Source organism: Neopsephotus bourkii, unplaced genomic scaffold (genome assembly GCF_033783945.1).
Source record: "Neopsephotus bourkii isolate Nb327-2 ecotype Australia unplaced genomic scaffold, CSIRO-AGI_Nbou_v1 NB_1535, whole genome shotgun sequence".
In the NCBI taxonomy this organism is placed as follows: Eukaryota; Metazoa; Chordata; class Aves; order Psittaciformes; family Psittacidae; genus Neopsephotus; species Neopsephotus bourkii.
Genome location: NW_026902011.1, coordinates 359,987 through 381,730, shown reverse-complemented (window position 1 = coordinate 381,730; position 21,744 = coordinate 359,987). Strand labels below are relative to the sequence as shown.

The following is a 21,744-nucleotide window of genomic DNA, read 5'->3' as shown; positions in this document are numbered from 1 at the left end:
GTTTCATGCAGGGCTGAGTAGCTGGGTGAATGCAGGATTTATGTGGCTGTGCAACTGCTTATTCTGAATTTCATCTCCTCCTCTTAAGCAAATACAGGAATTTTATAGATAAGCTCTTCTGGTCAAGGAGGATGAGATCACAGAATAGGACTAAAGAAAAACTGTTTGATGTATCTTGCATTAAGTTTCCAACAGGCAGATCTTAATTTTAAATTGACAAATAGTCAGAAATGTTCAGTAACAAATTACTTTTAGTACAAAGCACAAAGATGCAAAGAATTCAAAGGAAGGAAGGAATGACTCCCATTAATGAATATGAGCTAAGTTTTACTTAGCACTGATATTTCATGTTTCTGAGGTTAAAGTTTGCAGAGCTGTAATTGTTACAATACTTGCTTTAAAAACAAAACAAAAACCTCTCAAAAACAAAGCACACCAAAAACCACAGCACCAAAACACAAGTGTATGTATTGGTTGTATAATCCCTACCGTAATGTCCTGAAAGTTTTTTTTTTCTTTATTCCGCCTGAATTTTATGAGAAAGTGTTCCGTAATAACCACCTGAAATTGGATGTTTTGGACATTTGTCTCCAAGAAGTAAAGATTTTTAAAATACATAGTTGTGTGTATTTTGGAGTGGTGTGGGTTTGTTGGTTTGGTTTTTTTCCTTATTCATTTAGTCGTTAAATAAATGCACAAGTTTTAATTCAGTGGTACTTCAGTTGATACTGATGCTACTATCTGATTCTGAACTGGTCGTAGTAGTTACTTTTAAGCTCCACGTGGCACTGCTCAGCCCTACACTAAACCAGCTGTCAGCATTGTACAGGAAAAGTTATGTTTGTGTCCAGTGGCTAAAGCATATCCTTCTTATTTGTCTTGCAGGGACAGGAGAGAGTGGCAAAAGCACATTTATCAAGCAGATGAGAATCATTCATGGATCAGGTTACTCTGATGAAGACAAAAGAGGCTTTACGAAACTGGTGTACCAGAATATATTTACAGCAATGCAGGCCATGATCAGAGCCATGGATACTCTCAAAATCCCATACAAGCATGAACATAACAAGGTGAGGTGTATGTTTATTTCTGTAGCTGAAGCTTTTTGTATTTTTATTTTGGGAAATACACTGAAGGTCTCAAAAAAATTATGTGTCTCCCAATTATTCTCAAAGGTCCTAAGAAAAAGTCATTTCCCAGTCCTGCCTTTAGTTCTCTGCTCTTCTGGCTACTTTAACAACACAAAGGTGATGCTTTTATCAAGAGAGCTGCTCTTAAGATGCCGGGGGGGGGGGGTTGTCACAGGACAGGTTTAATGGCAAGCTGTTGTTTGACTTGTGACTTTAGTTACCCGTTGTCTGTTTTTCCCAGGTCATGCTCTGGCCAGAGCACAGTTAAGCCCATTCTTCTGATCTGTAGCAGATCATTACGGCTTAAACCGTGGAAAAAACATGTGGAAAAAACTAAAATTATTAGCTGGGGATACCTGTTTTTGTGTGAACATTCTGTGAAACTGTGAAATAAAATTTTCAACACAAGACAAGGGAACAGTCAGATCCTTTTGAGGTTGATGGTGTTGAAGTTTAAAAGGACAAAATACATTTGAAATGTTTGAAAGGTTCATCTCTGACTAGCCTTATTCCCAATTTTTGTTTCTGCTTACATTTTGAAAGAAAGATAAATAAAAATAATTGAAGCATTCCATGAAAGAGAGTGAAATGCTTAATATTTACTTGAGTACATAGTAAGGCACAGAGTTACATGACTGTATCTCCCACTTCTTGTCACAGGAGTGGTATCACAGGTGGTGACACAAGAGTGTCTCAGACTGATAACAGTTCCTGAGAGCTTGTTCTGATTTTTACTTTTGAGCCATTATCAGCAATGTTCTCAGGTGGAGAGTTAAGATCCCTCAAAAGTGGAGGGCTCAACCTTCTTCAATCTTGTGAAAGAGTATTTAATGGTAGTTTAGTAATCCTGGATGAAAATAATAATTTAGTAGTCCTGAATGAAAATAATACTTCATCAGACTGATTACTTAAAAGTGCTTTTATTCTAATATTTATTTTTTCTTAAACATCAGAAACTATCAAAGAGCAGGAACGTTCATGATAACGAAATAAGTTTTTGTTAAGGGGGGAAGACAGGATGAAATGAACTTATGTTGAGATTAAAATCTATTGTGTTTACATATACAGAGTTTCATTATTAGAATTCAACTGCTGTATGTATTTTAAGTATCTAATTTAGAAGCAGGAAAGATAAAGTTTATTACTGGATTAAAGAAGCATTCACCATTTCCATCTGCCAGAGTCACTGCAGATGGTCATCACTTTGTTGTAGATGGAATGTTGCAATAAGCAGAGTTTTGCAGGAGCCTGGATTTATGCAGTGGGAAGTCAGATGATCCTGCCTGTCAAAATCCATATTGTTAATGTTCTTTAATGGTGGGTGAGGTTTTTTATGCACTTGAAGAAGATTGAAAAGTATGTCCTAGTGTGTAGGAGACTGTAGAATTTCCTAGTCTGACTGTATGCTGAAGCTGTCTAGTTTCCTCACATCCCTCATGAAGCAAAATCAAGCATGTAATTAATATGAAAAAGAAAACTGTGTTTCTTTGTCTATTTCAGTCTTTTGTCTCTGTGTTTTTGCTTCGTGCAAAGCACACAACGTACTGACCACAATAATTTTTTCTTCATCACTTTGCCTTAGTCTCTGGAAATCCTAATCATAAATGAGGAAATTTTTTTTTCTTGGGTTATACTACCGAATATATGTTCTGTGGATACCATTCAAGCTAAAGAGTACTGACTTTGTTAAGGTGTCTTTATATAGTTGGAGTGAGCCAGTTAGGTTTGGCATAGTTGTATATGTATGGCCGGAGCTGTTCACTTTCATTATATGAAAAAAAACTTGCCTAAAAGGGGGATGCAGTTTCTGTGATCAGCTCCTTAGACATTCCCATCGATTTCTAAAAGGGTGACATGCAGAGTAAAATAGAAATCACCAACTCACAGGGTCTCAAGACAGTTCCTGTATTAATTCCTTCAGAAATACAGGGGAAATCAAACTTGCTACAGTATCATGCCAGAATAGATAAGATAGTGGTCTACTACACTTTGTATAGAAGGTTGCTTCACTTTAAAGCAGTGAACACCAATCAATCTGTTCCTTTTTTTTTTTTTCCAAGACAGTTCAAAACAAACTCATCAGCTTAGCAGTCTAGAAAACACAGGAAGGGCACTTCCTATTAATTTGAATCTCCTATCAGGAAGTCCTATCTCTGGAGAGAATATCTCAAAGTTAGAGTAACAACATATTTTTAGCACTGTAGCTGTTTTACACAATGGTTTAGAAAATGGCAGCTCAGGCTGGTATATATGTTGGTTTGGCCTAAAGAATAGTGCTCCTTTTTTTGTCAAATTCTTTATGTTCTGTGATAGACTTCGGGGCTGCAGTAGAAATGTCTTTCTCTTACTGTACCAAGTTTCTTACCTTTAACTGTTAAAGGTAATTATTAAAATTAAGAGCATTTCAACTCTCAGAATGCTGCTAGAATTTGAAGTGCTGTCATATAAAAAAATTAGTTGTGATCTTTGTGTGGTATACAATGTCCCAACATTTAGGTTGGATTTTTTTAATATGACCAGTGTATCAAGAGGTAAGTCTATGTTCAGCAAGTTAGTTCTTTTGGAGTTGTGTTGGCTTCATAGTTACCAATATAACTAGAGATAGTGAAATGTATTGTCCTATATTGTAATAATCCAGGCTGTTTTGAAAGGTTTATTACCAGAGTGACTATTAGTGTTCAGAATGAGTATCTCAGAAGTGATGGTAGAGCATTAAAACATGAAAGACATTTATTTTTCTTGTTAAGCTTTAGAATATAAGCTCTACTGAGGTTTAACATAATGGATGAGGGTGATCTTCCCTCTTAGGAATTTGTCTGTCATAGGAAATGGTGGCTTATGGAAAGTTTTGAGTTTCCTTTTGGGTAAATGTTATTGTGAAGTTGTGAAGTTTTCAGATGGCTCTGTGTTTCGGAGTAAGAAGTATTGTGTGAAATATGGGAAAGCCTTAGTTTTCTCATAGAAACGTTCACAAGCAATTCTCAGAATTGTCTGTCTTTCACAAATTTTGGGAGTGTACAGTACTAACTCTCGTGCAACCACATGCGCATCTTGTAAAAATTAAAATACAGGTTTGTTTTTTGCTGTTTGTAGTTTTAGAACGTTAACTGTGTATCCATGCTTGTCATTCCTTTCAAATACTTAAATAAGAAGACCATGCATTTTAATCTTTTAAATTCTCACATTCCTAGTGTGGAATGCGGTATAATTCTCATAATGCCTTTAGAAGCCTTTCCTTCAGATAGTATAATATAATATAATTAGTGTGGGTTCTGTGTTTTTCGTGGGGTTTTGTTTGTTTGTTTTGGTTTGGGTTTTGTTTCTGTTGTTCTGGGTTTTTGTTTGGTTTTATTTTCTTGTTTTGGTGTTGTGTGTTGTTGTTTTTTTTTTGGGGGGGGTTGTTTTTCTGGTTGGTGGGTTTTTTGTTTTTTTGTTCTGGAGGGTTTTTTTGTGTTTGGTTTGTTTGGGTTTTTTTTACTATGTCTGGTATTACTGGAGATAGGGAGTATACCTGGGTGGCTTCCCCCCCCAGTCTCTCTTGTCTCTACCAAATCAATTACTACACTAAACAAATAAATCTATTGCTATGCTAAACACTGACTACCACTATTACCCTGTACTGTTTCTTTTCAGACACGTAGGCTCTCTCTAGCAGGCAACATCAGGAAGGTGTCACTCCCCTAGTGATTAACAGGCAGGAAATCTTACTTGAATCCCATGCCCATAATTTCCTGTGGGACTTATTTAATATTCATTACAAGGTAACTAATGTGAGTAACAGTAACAAACAGGCTTCAAGAAAGTTTTTAAAGAGGCTGAAAATGTAAAAGCAAATTTTATTTTAGACCTAGACATTTGCTGTTAAATTTCTAAGAGTGTTTTAAGATGAAGTCGTTTCTGTATTTATGCCTGTTCCTTTGGGGAATGTTTCACAGTGAAAAATAAGCAGATACGGGAAATGCTTTCAAAGTCCAAAACCTTACTGGCATAATCTTCAAGTCCATTTTACCTCGTTAGCTCATTTCTAAGTCAGACAAATCCACTGGAGCAAGCAAATAAAAATACAGGCAGAAAGAAGTAGGATACGGAGTCAGATTAGGTAAATTTTTATGTTGGGTAAAGAGTTGGGGGTGTTAAGTGTTCTATATCTCTTCAGTGAAATTTGATGTATTTGATGTTGAACAACCTGGTTTGAAGGAGAGGGCCTCCTGCAGACACCTCACCTGATACGGAAAGAGTGTGAAGGACTGAATGCAGAGCAGGAGTCTGCAAACACTGGGAGGGTTATTTACTGTCAGATGATGCAGAATGTGTGGGATTTCTGGCAATTTGTGAGGAATATATTTTGGGTGGGGTTTGGTTTTTTTTTTGGTTATTTTTCAGAGCAAGAGTGATGTTCTTGGTATGATGGAATGAAATGCATATAGGTTTGGAGGAGGGGATAATGGAGAATTCCAAATGGTGCCATTTGCATTAACAGTATTACGCAGTCTCAACCCTGGAACAGAGGGCTTAAAGCAGGCTACAAGAAAAATAGATATATACTAATACTGTTAGTATTTAATGTATCATAGTGCTCAGTTACAAGAACATCTGAGAGTACTCAAAACTAAAAGTTACCCAATAAATAGGAGCCTTGCAGGAGAGTTAATGCTTCTAATACCAGAAAGTGCCAGATGCATTATTCTGGCAAGAAACAGATTGCTGCAGAGCCAGCCAATGTGGGACAGTATAGTTCAATTTAAAGTATTGTAGTCCTTCAATAACATGTATTCAGGTAGAGGAACTGAAGATAGCTGTTTCAGGAGCTGTAATGTGAGGTAATACCTGTTCCCCTGATAGCTGTGTCTCCCTTGATGAGGACAATGGTCAGTAAAGCCATGAACAGTTTCCTTCTGAGTGCTTCATAACAAGTCTTTTCTGAGGACTTTTGACAGTCCCAGGTAGCTCCCAGCCTCTGCTGAACTGTCTTTTTATCAGTCTCCTGTGAGTCATTTACTCTTCTCATGCCCTGCCTTTCTCTTTGGCACCTCTCCAGCCTTACCTACATTTGACCTCATCAGGTCTTTATTTGCTTACCTGTGGCCTTACCATTTTGTCCTACTCTATGCTGTTTTCTCTGTCTTCCTTTATTTTTGAATAAAATAATAGTAAAAACCCAAATAAAATAATTTAAAAAACCCAACAACATGTGGTAATTTATGTGTTGTCCTTTTTCAACCAGGGTTGATTTGTTTTTTCCCTGTTTAAAACAGAGGTCTCTTGCATTTGTGTGTATTGCTCCAATGGATTTGTAAGTTACTTGTTTCCTCTGTTAGATTCTGCTTAACTGTTTCATACTTCACCACGACAGAAGTGCAGGTTTTAGATAAATTTTCATAAGTGTGGGGTAAAAGAGATTGAAAAAGAAGTAAGCTAGACAAGCAGGCATAAATGTTCCCATGAAGAGCTGAGAATACCTTATTTAAAATAAACATAGATAAATGAACACTTCCTTTCCCCAGTAAAATAGGTAATTTCACTGATATGAAATGAGGAAACTGTCTTAGCCTTCAGTTCAACATAAATTTGAAAACTAGATTTTAGCAAATTTTTTGCAGAGCAAGAGGATTTCTTCCTTCCTCCTTTTATATTTTGCTTTAAGTGAAACTCTTTATTTTTCCAAATAGGACATTTGAAGTGATTAACTACCCTTTGCTAACAGGAAGTGACAAGTCATACAAAAACACTTGTGTGGGGCACAATGGTTGTGTTTTATCTTTCTAGTTCCACCATTTTACTGTTTCAGCTACTGTGGAGAACAAATGTGTGGTAATACTGCTGGCAGGTGATCATCAAATTTTTGACCCCTCATGCACTGTATAAAGGACCATGAATACAGAAACAGGATTCTAGGATTTTTTTGTTTCCTTTCTTTCTATTTTATTTGAGATATGTTTGTTGCTTAGTTATTTTGCTTCCAGAGCATACTGTGTGTCTGCTAGGAAATATTCATGTGAGCATGTGCTCTGACAGTGAAAGTGTGACATATGTTTAGAGCAACTTTTGAATGTGAAAGAATTTTGGTGTTTAGTTTAAGGTAATGAGATTTCATACTCTCGGAATGGTTCTGACTTTCTCCATAATTAAGTTATGTAAATATAGGTATTTATACAGTATAATTTTATACAGAAACTATATAAACATAACCATATCTCAGTATTTCCCAGAGGAAAATATTTAACAGTAGTAGCTTCCTAATTATTTAATTCATTTCTACGGAAGACATAGTAAGGTTATCCAGCATTTATTTGTGAAGCAATTTCAGATGGATTTTTTTTGTCCTATTTTCCTCTGAAACTTTGTGAAAATGTTTTTTTTTCCCCCAGAAAACTTTTTTGGGGAACTCTGATTTGTTTGTGTTCTGGTTATATAACATAGAATGACCAAAAATACTGTAATCTCATGGCTTTATTGTTCTAGTAACACACAAAAGTTGCTTGAAATAAGGTTTACTTCAATAGACTGAGAAATGTTCATCTGAAATGAACCATATTTTTCTGCAGGTTTCGTCAGTCTCTTGTTCAAATTGCATTTCCTGTGCAGTAAAAGTTGTAACGTCTGAGATTCAGGAAGACTTTGTCTTATACTGAAATTCAGCTTTGGCTCAGAAAACAGGCTAATAGTAAGCAAAATAGTTGCTAAAGGAGCAACAACAAACAAACCAAAAAACCCCAAGAAAACAAAACCTCACAATAAAACACAACCATCTTCCACGCCCTTTTTTCTCAAGTATAATTTGGTTTAGATTTTGGAATGTATTGCCAGAGAGACGTACTCGCATAATTCCTTTGATTCTTTACTTTTTCTGAAAGATTACTTTGCTTTTTTTTTTCTCCTGATCAACGTAGGTGTAAAGTCTGCACATGACAAGTTGATTACGTATTCACGCTTCACCAGTCTAGTCACATGCCTACTTGTTTTCAGACTGTAGGCCCATGTAGCTCCACTTTTAGACTTTATGCAATCACCCAAAGTGAATACAGAGGTGAGGCAGGAGGCAAGAGGCCAGCATTTTGCTCCTGGAAGAGGAGGTTGGCAAAGGGAAATCTAAGCATGACATTAGTCATGTTATGTTTTAATTTTTTTCTAATAGCTTTTATAAAAAACAAACAAGGACATGGTTGCATGCTTCAGCTTTGGAAAAAATGGACAAATCTTGACTGTAGATTGGTTTATGTTATGGCGGACCTAAGATACTGGGTAGTTAGGAAAACAATTTATTATGAGCAAATGACTTTCTTGAACAGTTTCAAGCATGACAAAAGCTTAATTTTGTATTGGAGGGGTAGTAACTATCAAGAGTTGCTTTTAATCCTTCGTAACATTTCACAGAATCACAAAACTGTTAGGGTTGGAAGGGACCTCTGGAGGTCATGTAGTCCAGATGCCGTTTCTCTAACTCTCATGTGTCTCTCCACTTCCTTAGCCCCTATTATATATAAGAGTTTCTGGGCACTTGGCTGGGGCAAGTAGTACTGTGGAAAAGCAGTTACAATTAAGGCTTTTTCTTGTAAATTAATTATTTCATGATAATGACTTCCTGTTTTTCTCAATGTGACCTATTGGCAAGAGTTAAAATTTGGCTAATTGTGTAGTTGTTAACCTTCTAAGCCAATTTGTATATATAGTGCAGTAATAGATAGCATGTACATGTTCTGCTGGTTTGGAGTGTTCTTGAAAATTCTCCAAAAGGCAAATTTTGTGTCCAGAATAATTTTTGTATTTGGAGATGCTCTCTATTTTTAAGTATTTTTTGTTTGGTCAACTGTAACTGCTGGTTTGAGAACTTGAATTCTGTTTGCGTATTGTTGGTTGTATAAGCAGGCAGATGAGTTCTTTTGGTGTGTGAAGATCTTCTTTATCAAGCTGTTTGTTTGGGTTTTTTTTCAACTGTAAACAAAATGCTGCCGGTTGTACAGGATGGATGAAAAAGTAGCTGTATATCACTGGAACATGAAGAAGACTTGGACAGACCTGCCCCTCTCTGGACTCCACCGCAGTCATATACCGAGTGGAGGAACAGTGGGGATATGCCACAGAGGGAGAGTTATTGACAAAGCCATTACACAACCTGTAGAAATCATGTTGAGGTCTTCAGGGTTAATTACACCACTTTGTGGCAATTTAAATGTTTGTTTCTGTTTATCCAAAGAATAGAAAAACACAGGGGTGGAATATAATGTTGAGTCATTATCTAGTCTATATCTATTTGTAATCTACAGAGAATTATACCCCAGGGAGGTTGAGGGGATCCAGTCCTGGGGGGACTTCATTTGTTCTTTTTGTGTAGTCATGTGAAAAATGTGTGGGTTGGAACTACGTGATCTTTAAGGTCTCTTCCAACCCAAACCTTTCCATGATTCTGTGATTCTGTAGGTTTTGGAAGAAAAGCATCATCCTGACTTTGGAAGGTCTGACTGCAGACTTGTTTTTCTAAGTGTATTATATGTAAGGGCACCCTATGTCGTATTTGTGAAGAGCTTTAGAACAAAGTGGAAATTAGATTTTTATGTATGCCCTTCTATTAGTGCCTGTTTAGTCAATTATGATTGTTTTTTTGAGGCAGCTCAGTAGTTTCTTTCTCAGTGCTGGTTCTGCTCAACTCAGTGCTTGGAATTGTATCCTGGTAGCACCCATTACTCATGGCTCTTTCAAGGATAAATTAAGGCAGAAATCTGTTAAATATAAAACAGACAGACGGTAGTTTTTACACACACAGGACTCACTAAGTATTCTCTCAGACTACACTGGCAACTTGTGCAGAAATGGGATTTGTTCCCCATGTAAGAATGTTAAGAGTTCCAATACAGTTTTCTGTAGTTTACTAAAACATAGCTTCTGAGTTGAGCATAGATGCAAAAGTTCACTTTTTCAGTAACAGGAAAGAATATGTACTTTAGATTGAAGAGGGGTTTTGTTGTTGTTGCTGCTTTTTGTTTAGACTGTCCGTATATTTTTATTAAGGATACTAATTAAGACACTAGTCCATCTTTGATAATGACGGAGGAGCCATTGGGTTTGGACTGAGGTATCATTTAATGACGTGAATGTTTGACTAATGCATGTATGTACTGTGGTGTATGCACTATAAAATGGGATTTCATTAAAGAAAATTGGGTTTACTTCTCTAGTTCAGTTTTGCTCATAAGGGAAGGTATTTCAGGAAATGTATGAGGAAACGGAGAAATGCATAACGAACAGATCTCAGAGGATGTGAAGGAGCCTGCACACTCTGGTTAAGTGATACATTTCTGCAACAGAGAACACAGGCCATGCAGGTGGTTTCTAAATCATGTTCAGGAAGTTTTGAAGGACTATTTTCAGTTTAGAGGGGTATATGTATTTGTGCAGGCTTGCTAGTTTTTAGAAGCTTGTTCTGTTAGAATTTGAGTAGTGATATAATGTGTTTTGTATAGTTCATTTATTGCTTGCAGCCCAAGTCTTTCCCATTCTTTGAGGGGAATCTAAACACCTGTCAGCATTTTTCCAAGCTTATTCTTGGAATTTTTCATAATTTCTGGGTAGTTCTCATGCCATTTGACCAGGAAAACAAATTGTGCAACCTCATTATTAGACTCATTGTGAAAGGCTTCATTTCATATGCAGAAAAGTTATGCAGGGCAGTGTTTATAAATAAAACCATCTTAATCAGAGAGGGGCATGTCAGTATAGCCCTGCAGCTCATGTCCTTTTTGTGTGATAAACAATGACTTGCAGGGGCTGCCCTTGCCATAGCGGACTTCTCATTCACTGCGTTGCAAAATGTTTTAAACATCAACTCCCTTTTGTGAAAAAGTTATATAATTTTCACTGTTCTCTGTCTCAGAAAAGAAATGTGCATTTTAAAGAAGTAGTTTTTTGAGGATCTAATATTAGTGATTGAGAGAAGCTGTAGCTCACTTGGCTCTGTCGTTTCCTGATTCCAGTGGCCTGTGTATGGTGTGTTTCTATGTGTCCCTTTTTGGACACTTGTCATCTTTTGTGGTCTTCCTGTAGAGCTTCCTGCACACTGCTGTCTGATGATACCATATGAATCAGCATTGTGGGTGCTGTTTTGCCCCTCCAACAAATAAGAAAACTGCAGCACCAGTATTTTTGATTCTTCTTTATTGAAGTTAGTAATATTCAGGGTTACTTTCTTAATTCACATTGGGATGCATTCCTGTGACCCAAGAGGTATTTTTTGATTTACCATATACCAACAAGGATATGCAGTAGAAAACACTCTTTTATGAATATATCTCAGGCAGATGTTGTAACAGTCTGGGTGTACTAAAACAGACATCATCTACAGAAACCTTGCCAACGTAAAATATAATCAAATTCTGGCTGTTCAACACTTTAATGCAATTTTTCAGTGTGTCCTCCGTTACTGGTCCAAACTACATGAGAATTAGATTTTAAGAATTCTTTCCTCTTGGGAAAGGAATTAAAATTAGATTTCTTATATAAGGCTACCACAATAAGAGGAAATTTAAATAAATATGGCTTGGAGGGGGTTTGTTAGAAATGTGAGTGGAGGGAGCGATATAGTTGATATGTAGGTCAGTGGTCAAGGCCTACTTTTAAAGTAAGTGTTAGTCCCTGAAGAGAGTTTTGTTTAGTAATGCTTCTCTGGTGTTCAGATGGTCTCATTGAGTCTTTATTCTTTGAACATAACATAATTCTTTCTTGGAGTATCAAATAAGCTTTTTCTCTAAACACCCTTTTTTTTGGCTTTTTCTTTGGGGAGGGTGCTATTCTAGGTCTGGTGATTAGATCTCTTTATTTGTGTTAGTTTGTTTCTTTTTTTTTTTTCTTTCACCTTGGATATTCTCCCTATCAGATCTTGTTCATTATCCTTCTCTTACACAATTGTTACAGAATGTTACAGTGCTAGAAGTATGGACCTTGGAATTAATCAGGTGTGATCATTATTAGATATAGACTTAGAGCTGGACAAAATGTGGTTAAGATGGCTGCGGAGTACAGACTTTCTGATTTAGCTGCATTTTCCAGCAGCTTTGCAAACAGTTCCAGGGAATTTTGCTACAGTGCTTGTTAAGAGTATTTGCAAGTGTCTGAGGAGCCAAACAGAAAACAGTGCCATAATTTTGGGTCTACAGTTGGCAGCATTGCACAAAATACAATGCATCCCTTCTATAAGCCACATGTAAAAAAAGGACAGTAACTTTATCTTCCTTACAGTGAGCAAAAATGTAATTCATGCTTTTACTATGAAGTAATTTTGTCTTAGAAACTGCAGTTCCCAGGTACTTTGAAAGGCTGAATATAAATGCACTTAACTAGAACCCTGCTGCACCCAAAATTCATACATCTGTATTCATCTCAATTTCCTAATTATGCCTCACTGCATCAGTAGATAAATTTAATGAAAGTAACAAGGGTAAATCTTCATTGTTACGATGTTAGGTGCCAGCACTGTTATAGTTCATGAATAAAGTCAGTAACTGAACAAAGCAATTCCTTCTGAACTTCATAGGAATTATTTTCTTCAGTACAACCAGTCACAGGATAATTGAAAGACCTGTGCCCTTTAATATGTTTCATCTGTTTTGAGGGAATCTTGCAATTTTGAGTGTTAGTTTGTCCTGCCTTTCATCTTCATACAACCTCTTGCTCTGCAGAGACCTGTGCTGTTACGAGACAGGTGGGTAGGTCTGAAATTCTAGTAACTGGACATTAAAATGAAGAAAAGTGCTGGAAAAGTGCCCAAAGCTGCTGTTGGGAGACTGTTCAGAGGAGGAGTTTTTCCGGCTCCTTTCTAAGCTGCAGGGCTGTGGCTCCATCCAGTGCCCCTTCTTCTGCACCCCTTTTGCTAGGCTTGCAGTAGCACTTCATCACAAGCTGTCCCTGGATGACCCCTCATACAATTTGCATCACAGAGTCATGAATGGAGCAACAAGCATGAATGGTAGCAAGGCCAGCACCTGCTGCTGTGGATCACCATGTGCTAGCTACATAGTCTCTTTGAGCTAGGTTCTTTCATCCCTGTGAGCAAGCTGTGGTAGGCTGTAGGGACCCTGTCGTCTTAAATCCCTTGCACTTTCACTCTCATGGGGCCACAATAAAGTTTGTTTTAGTAGAGCTGTTGAATATGCTTGCTAAGTCTGTGCAATTTGATCTAAATATCCTATAGTAATGCCTTAATTTGTTTTACTTGCTTCATTTACTTTAATAGCTATCATACCCCCCAGTAAATAAATTGGAGCAGCATATCGAAGAACCTAAATATGGATTTTGGGTAGAATCCCACAACATTTAAATTAAGATTAATGTTATTTAATTTAAGCAAATTGAGTATGCCAGTTGTCTTACACACACGCAGTTACACCCCTTTTTTGACTTCTGTATGAAACATGGCTATTTCCTCCCTTGGGGCTATTTTCCTTGTACCAAAGTGTTAATCATACTAGTTTGGCATTGTTTAAAAACCTGTATGATTGCAGAAGGGGATACTGGCATCGTGTTTGTGGCTCAGTGCCTCATTCCAGTGTACAGACATGCATACATGGGAACTGTAGAGTTTTTGGATATGTAATACCCATGCCCAACCTTGGTATCTCCACATTAGCTCCAATCCTGTGCAATCACTTTGTACAGAGATGTGATTAGACCACCATGGTCTTTGATGAAGTAGGGAGAGCAGAACAGTATCTGCCAGATCCATAAGCAGCTGATGAAAGTTAGGTCAGCCTGGAGGATGTTCTAGCTTAAATTGGATTAGTGCCTGAAGCTCAAAGCTCCAACAGTCAGGAGGGTATAAAGGTGATATATCACTACCTAATGCTTAACTCTTTTCTCCCCATTCCTCCAGCTTTTAAGTGTGTTGAGCATATATTGCTTTTTTAGCTTTCTGGGTTTGGCCTTTGATCTCTGATGCAGCAATAAAACATTACAGAAAATGTCAGTAAGTCAATATCAGACCTTTTGGGGGGAGTGATTTTAAATACATATTTATTCACTGGCCTCTCAGATACTGCAAGCAATAAAATGCCTTCCAGTGGTTAAAACAAGGAACTAATTATTTCCTTAAGCTAAACAGGAAGTGGTCTACCTGAAGCTAAAGTAAGCTACTCGTTTTGCTCCCACTTCTCATTCTTTCAGCCCCGATTTGTTTGTTGAAAACTTTTTTTCTATTTATAGATGTTTATATTACTCATGTATCTACTTTTTTTACAAGGGGATGTAGGGACAGGACAAGGGGGAATGGCTTTAAACTGAAAGAGGGCAGATTTAGAATAAATATTAGGAAAAAATTCTTCCTGTGAGAGTGAGGAGACACTGGCACAGGTTGCCCAGAAGAAGCTGTGGCTGCCCCATCCTTGGCAGTGTTCAAGGTGAGGTCGGATGGGGCTTTGAATAACCTGGTGTAGTAGAAGGTGTCCGTCCCTGTGACAGGAGGGTTGGGACTAGAGCATCTGCAAGGACCCTTCCAACCCAAACCATTCTATGATCACCAAAATCAGGATAGAAAAATCTTTGTTTCTTTGTTATTTTGTTCTGGTAAAAAAGGATATACATCTTTATCTTTGTTTTGTGATTGAAGGATTAACTGTTGTCTGTCCAGAAATTTCCTCTGTTCACTAGTCACTGAACAGGAACAGGGATTTCACACGTCAGGGATTTTTTTTTTTTTTTTTTTTGGTAGGGGAGTTAATGGTGGCAAAATGACTTTTAAGAAGTGAAATTTTTTATTCTTGATATGAAACAGCAGTAACTTAACTACAATTCAACTTGTAAGACAATTCATACAGAACTTTGATTCACAAATACTTTTAATATTGGCTATACAGAAAGCAGGAAGAGAGATGCTAGCTTCAGCAAATGCAGTTTTTTTTCTCTGAAGAACCAAAAGACAAGCTGCAGTAAATTTCCTTTCTGATGAAGTTAATGCTGCCTTTTCTGGCACCAGTTCTTTTTAATATTTAAAAAGAAAATCTCCACTCTTTGCTGAAAACTAATGGCATTTTAAAGCTTTCTTTTAATAAGAGTTGCTAATTGAACTAGCAGTTTCTAGACACAGGAAGGGCTTTTTGATGTCAATGTTTTCATTCCTAAATCTGAATTCAACAAGAGGACACATACCTGAGCTGCTAGTTCCACTTCCAGTGACTCTTTCTTGTTGCCCTCCCCTGCTCTTTTTTTTTTTTTTTTGGGGGGGGGAATGGTGGTGGTGTTAGCAAATCTGTCTTCTGTGAGAAGTGGTAACAAATGAGTCCTAATTTCAGAAATCACAGGATTGTGCTTATTCAATTTGTAATAAATAAATACATGCTGATACTTTCTCGTCATCTTATTTCCCCCCTGCATTACCACCTCTTCTGTTTTTAATGCAATTACTCTTTTTTTTGAACTTTGCAGTTCCACTGTTTCAATTATATGAAAACAGGAGGATAGGTTTTGAAACCGAATAGAATTCAGACATAAGTGTTAGAAGGGCAAAGCTTATTTTCCTCATCTTCCACCTCTTCTAATTGAATGCTGTTAACAAAGTGGGTTTATGCCCAGTAGTGAAAGCGGAGTGAGACTTCTGAGAAGATACCTCTTTGTAGCTGTACCGCTAGCCTCACTCCTGAAAGTTTCACTCAGCTTGCTAGTGTTTTTCTCCACCCCCTGTCTCATTCGTGTTGGTATGCTGAATGTATTGATAGGGCATGTGACTTCCATACAGGTGGTACACTTACACAAACAACACTTGCAGTCCATAGGTCATCTAAGTTGGATGTACTGATAGTGGGTGCACAAGGCAAGCAGACTAAGCTACTTCTGGTAGGAAAAAGACTTGCTTCAGAAGCACCCGTATTTTACATCTTGAATTTGCAGTTACTTGCCACTTGGGTCTTTAAACAGCACCCCACTGCCACCCCAGACAAGCAGCCTGTGCTTCAGCTGCCATGTGGTTTAACAGGAATGGGTGGCTTACCTCAGAGCTCTTTGTTCCGTGGAAAACCTTTTGACTTTGTACCTATCATCTGCTACAGGAGTTATTCTTGGCAGTTAAGTAGTAGTTAGCCACTCATCCAGGAGCTGCAGTACCTGCATTTCACATTAGTCAGAGATGGTAAAAGCCTTTTCTACTGATTTGCCTCAACAAATCAATAAGAAAAAGAGAATGGACTGAGAGCAGCCCTGAGGAGAAGTACTTGGTATTGGTTGATGAGAAGCTCAACATGACCCAGCAGTGTGTGCTTGCAGCCCAGAAAGCCAACTGTGTGCTGGGATGCATCAAAATGAGTGTGATCCACAGGTGGGGGGAGGTGATTCTCTCCCTTACTCCACTCCGGTGGGACCCCACCTGGAGAGCTGCATCCAGCTCTGGAGATATGTCCCCAACACAAGAGCGACATGGACCTGCTTCAGTGAGTCCAGAGGAGGGCTATGACTATGATCAGAGGGCTGGAGCACCTCTTCTGTGACTGAGAGAGTTTTGCTTGTTCAGCCTTCTTCTTCAGGATAAGAGAAGTCTTCAGGGAGACCTTAGAGCAGCTTCCAGTACTTAAAAGGGGCCTACAAGAAATCTGGAGAGGAGCTTTATACAAGAGCATGTAGTGACCAGATAAGGGGTAACATCTTTAAACTGGAAGATGGTTAATTTAAGTGAGATACTAAGAAAAACTTACTTGCTCTGAGGGTGGTGAGAGAGTGGAACACTTTTCCTGGGAAAGTTGTGTCTGCCACATCCCTAGAAGTGTTGAAGCCCAGGTTGTATGGGACTTTGGGCAGCTTGGTCTAGTGGAAGGTGTCCCTGCCCATGGCAGGGGGGTTGGAGCTAGATGATCTTTAAGGTTTTTTCCAGCCCAAACCGTTCTATGGTTTTATAAAATTTTGACAAAAAAATGCAAGTGTTCTTTCCATTTATTTGTTCTGCTGGCATCTTCCTTTTACATCAAACATTCTTTCAGGTATGCTTTATGGAAGTCCTCATGTAAGCCATTTTCAAGGCAACTACAGTGAAAAATATTCAAAGTAATCTTGAAGTTTTGTAGTATAAGTTTAATGAGATATGGACCATAATTATTTTTCTATTTCTTCCCCAAGGACGTTTATGACTCAGCATTAATATGATGAGTCCAGTGGTTGTCCTCTTAATCATGTTGATGATTGCTTGCTCAAAGTAATACCAGATTATTCATTTAGGAATTTATAAGCATGAGTGAAGGTTGCATAATGGGCTCAATATATTAGAAAAGTTTAAATGGGTTGAGGTTTGAATACCTGATGGAAAGCAAGCTATGAATGACTGATATTACTTAATGTACAGTTGTGTTGTCCATGAGTCATTTTCTGGTTAATCGTGGAGGAGTTTATCCGTTTAATTTATTACTTTTCCATCTCTTAAGTGTGAAATGAAAACTTATTATAGATCTTGATTGAATTAAATCTTATAATGATGGGTAAATTGTCTAATTTCAGTATGTTCGTATCTTTATTTTCTATTGTTGTGTCTGAGGCTGAATGGTGAATCTGTGTAGATAATAGGTAAAGTAAATGGGAGGGATTCCCTGGTTACCTGGCAGTCATGTACTTTCTTTCTGGTGGTTGATGTAACTTTGTGTCACAGTCATTCACCTACCAGTTTCTGATTCTCACCCTCAGAGGCTCTTCACACCTGTTCGGCTTAGTGGGGACTAAACCTAATGAGGCAGAATTAAACAAAGTATTAATTACAAGAGAAAAGAAAAAACAAACCACAGATATACAATGGGATACATTTGAAAATCATACCAACACCCATTGAATAACTGCTGGAGAAGGAAAGGTGGTATTCTCTTAGTTATTTGTTATATATCCTAGAAGGGCTAGACTGGAATTTCTTGAACTCACTTTATATTCAGCTCTATTTAGAAGATAAGGCTTCTTGAGTCTGGCTCTGTGTTGGTGTAGAAGGAGCCGTTACTTCTGAAAGCCTCTGTGTACGTCTGTGTCTTGATGGTTGTGCCAGGGATGGTTTCATTGTTCTTCTGGCTTTTACAACAGAAGTAGCAACTTACTACTGCCTCTGCCTAAAATACTGCTAGTGTCAGAGAAGACGGTTATCTTCTTGACCACTTTCCACTCACTGAAATTGCAGTGCACAAAAGATGCTTCATCAAGAAGGATGCTTCATGAAGGATGCTTAGTTCGCTTAACTCTTGTCTGCCATTCTATAAGCTCTGCTTTCTCTGTGGTTTAGGTTTAAATAAGCCTTTAGACACCAGGTTCTTCTCATTTCAGTGAGAGTCAAGAGCCCTAAAGAAATCAAAAGCAGAGTGTTGTGAATCTGGGCTCTGGTATTTGTGATGCTGGTGAGGGAGGCTGTAATATGGAGGGAAGTCTGTGACCTGTGTGAGCATTAGGTGTGGCACAGCACTGAAGGGATTCACTGCAGCAGTCAGTAATTGCTTACTTAGATTGACAACAACAGTGTAGTGAATCATTGCAAACAGTAAGGCAGAGGTCAGAAAACTCTCTATACAGTGTCCAAGCAGCCATTAGGCTGTAATAACATATCTGTTTTCATGACTGAGATGGATTTTAATGGTCACCCATTAGGGTAAGGTCTGTCTCAGTTGATCTGGATAACTGTACTGTTCCTTGATTATCCTGTTTTGCTAACACTGATTAATAGTGGTCTTGGAAAGTTTTATGGTGTTTGGCTTTATTAATATAGACATTCATGTGCATTTTAAAGGAAAATGTGATATTTCAATGTTTCAGTATTTTCATAAAGTTACAAGCTGGTTTGAAGAGCTCTCTTGAAACTATGTATCAATGATTGTGTCTTCTGATAAATGCTTTTGTAGGAATATTTTTTTTCCTACATGGCTTTAAATATTTGTGGTTAAAGTAATTTTGGAGCAGACTGTATAAAACCATGCTAATCCTAAATTATCTGTGCAAAAATAATTTTATGTTGTTTCTAAATATGTCACTATTATAACAAATCCATCATCTTGGATGGTATCAGTTAAAAGCATAGCGAAAGCTTTCACACTGTATGCTGTATAAGAAAATAAGGAAAATACGTAGGACCAAATTCCAGTTGATGTAAAAAATGTATGTTGGGCTGCACAGGAAAATTACATACCAAATCTTAAGATATGGTTGCATCCTGCATGCATGATTTGTAGGTGTGCTTAGGGAATCCCTTAGTAAATATTCAGAAAGTAACAAAAAAATTATTACTTCATACAAATTAAGAAATAAAATTCAAGAGACAGTTACAGAATTTGCTAACTTTTACAAGTTCAGCCATATGCATTGAAATAATTCTGTTCAGAGTCTTACGAAATTTAGCATAGTGCGTATAATTTTATCTTCTGAAATGCTAACTAAAAAGAGAAAAAAGAGGGTGTAGGGTGTAATTAGAAGTCTCATAGGTATCTGTGGGCTTGTACTATATGATAGTGTAACTTCATGCAGTCATATCAGTATAAGTTGTCCCCTGCATCCAATTTCCAGGGTACACCATTGGAAGCTGGAGGTTTTATAGGTAATACAGGGCTTAACACAAACTGTTAAACAAGTTTGGGCAGCACTGTGCAATATCTTGGTAGGCAACAGGGGCAGAAGGTGAGAATGCAAGCAGAAATACATAGAGGAATGGAAAATATGTGAAACAAAGGAAAGGAATAATAAGTAGCAAAAATACAGTAATTACAAATAGTGTTACAGCAGCATGTGGTCCATTATACAATGCTTCTTAGGATTTTCTCTTAGCTGTTTTAAAAAGACGATTGTATTAAAACTGTTTCTTTTCGTAAATAGATCTGAAAGGTGATCACACTAACTTCATCAGTGTTTCCGTAGTGTTCATGTACTTCTGTTGTAGAGTTGTTCAGAGTTTGGATGTTCAAATATACATTCAGTAGCCATTTATTCCCAGTAGTGTTCTCAACAAAATAAAAAAAATTATAAAGGAACTGTTATCAGATACAGAATATAGTTTTTAGGTTTCCTCAAACATTTTGTTTTGTTTGTTTTGCCTCAGCATTCAGGGTCTCCTGGTTCTTCTGCAAGGCCTTTAATGATCTGTTTTCCATATGTCAAGGTCTTGGTATTGTTTATTTCTTTTTCATTGACAGCAGGCTTCTTCCTGTATCTCCAGAGTCTTTAAACCAAGAACATTTACCCTGTACAGAGTTTAGTAGTAACATTTCTTTCATTTTTCCCATGTTACCAGAAGATACCCTTCCACTATAAGGAAGGATTCTGTTAAGAGAATAATTCTGCACCTACCCCCAGGATTAGTTGATCTCAAACTGCTGTTCTGTCGGGTTTCTCTTTCTCGTTTTATCTGCTGAATGACCAAAAGTCAAGTATAAATGGCTTTAATTCCCCCCCCCCCCCCGTATTTTTTTTTATTTATACCTGCTACTATTCTTCAGTGACATTTCAGAAAACTAAATCTCAGGAAAAAAAAGCTACAGTATTTCATAGAACTTAACTTAGGATTGTAAAGCTTGCAGTTTTTTAATGTTGCTTAGATAATAACTAATGCTAAATAAGCTTATATTTGTGCTGTTACGTTCAGCTGTTCAGGTTTCCTTCAGTATTATTAAGAAGTGGCAAATAACTGGAACTGTAAAAACCAAAAAATCTTAATAGTTTATTTGTCCAGCCTGGAAATTTGCCTGCTTACTGTGCAGAAAGACTGATAGATTGTTACTGGCATTTAGTAACTGTGGTAAGAGCTAAGATGCATAATATTTTTTTTTCCAGTTTCTGAAATTGCAGTACAATGCAGCTAACACTAAAGCTGTAATATTCTGTTACATATTCTCTGGGTTTTTTTTCAGTTAAATTTAACTTAATTTCAGTTACTTCATTGTAGTGTCTCTGAATCTGCAAATGCAGAACCCTGCAATTTTCATCATGAATCTGAAAACAGGGAAGTATTTGAATATAATATTATGAAGATCTGAAATAAAACATTGCTTTAAGTATTTACTGCTTGGAGAAGAAAGAAAACTTTTATCTCTTCTGGAGAATCTAAATCCAGTAATAAAGAGACAATAAACATTTTCAGTTTCAACAACAGCATATTCAGTCATGAAATTTAATGCAGGCAACCGAAAGCATCAATATGTGTGCTAGTGAATCTTGTCCCATTTGTGCAACTTTTGTAAATATGCACACACATGGTCCTTTTGGAGTGATTTCTTATAGGATCAGGTTACTTTCATGTAATGTTACTGTGTTACAGACTGTTTTGCTCCGATCATTTACATAATTTCAGAATCTTGATGGCATAAAGATAGCTTTGTGCTTGCTGCCTTTACTTGGGTCAGTGGTACCATTGTATCATATTTCATTATCACTCTATGGAGTAAACTTTTAATGCTTCTTTTAAAATACCTGTTTTAACACATAGAAGAATAGATTTGAATTCCCAAGTTCTGTGTGGTTCAGGAAAAATCATTTATATCCTAGGTATTTCTTCCTTTAGGTAATCGCAGATATTATGACAAAAAAAAGCCTTTTTTTTAAAAAAAAAAAAAAAAAAAGCTCCATGCCTTTGCATGCTGCAGAGCCCCTCTCTCCTAATTTATTAAGAAATGTTCTTTAACAGCCCTTGTGGATCATGAGA

The 21,744-nt window shown here is 37.2% G+C and overlaps 1 protein-coding gene across 1 annotated transcript in view; it reads left to right on the top strand.

The window, feature by feature from the left end:
- LOC133221428 (guanine nucleotide-binding protein G(q) subunit alpha) overlaps positions 1–21,744 on the top strand; it is a 121,093-nt gene that overhangs the window by 44,866 nt on the left and 54,483 nt on the right. The window contains exon 2 of the mRNA XM_061370303.1: positions 886–1,070. Coding sequence (XP_061226287.1) covers positions 886–1,070 — 185 coding nt within the window. The remainder of the gene's footprint in view (positions 1–885; positions 1,071–21,744) is intronic.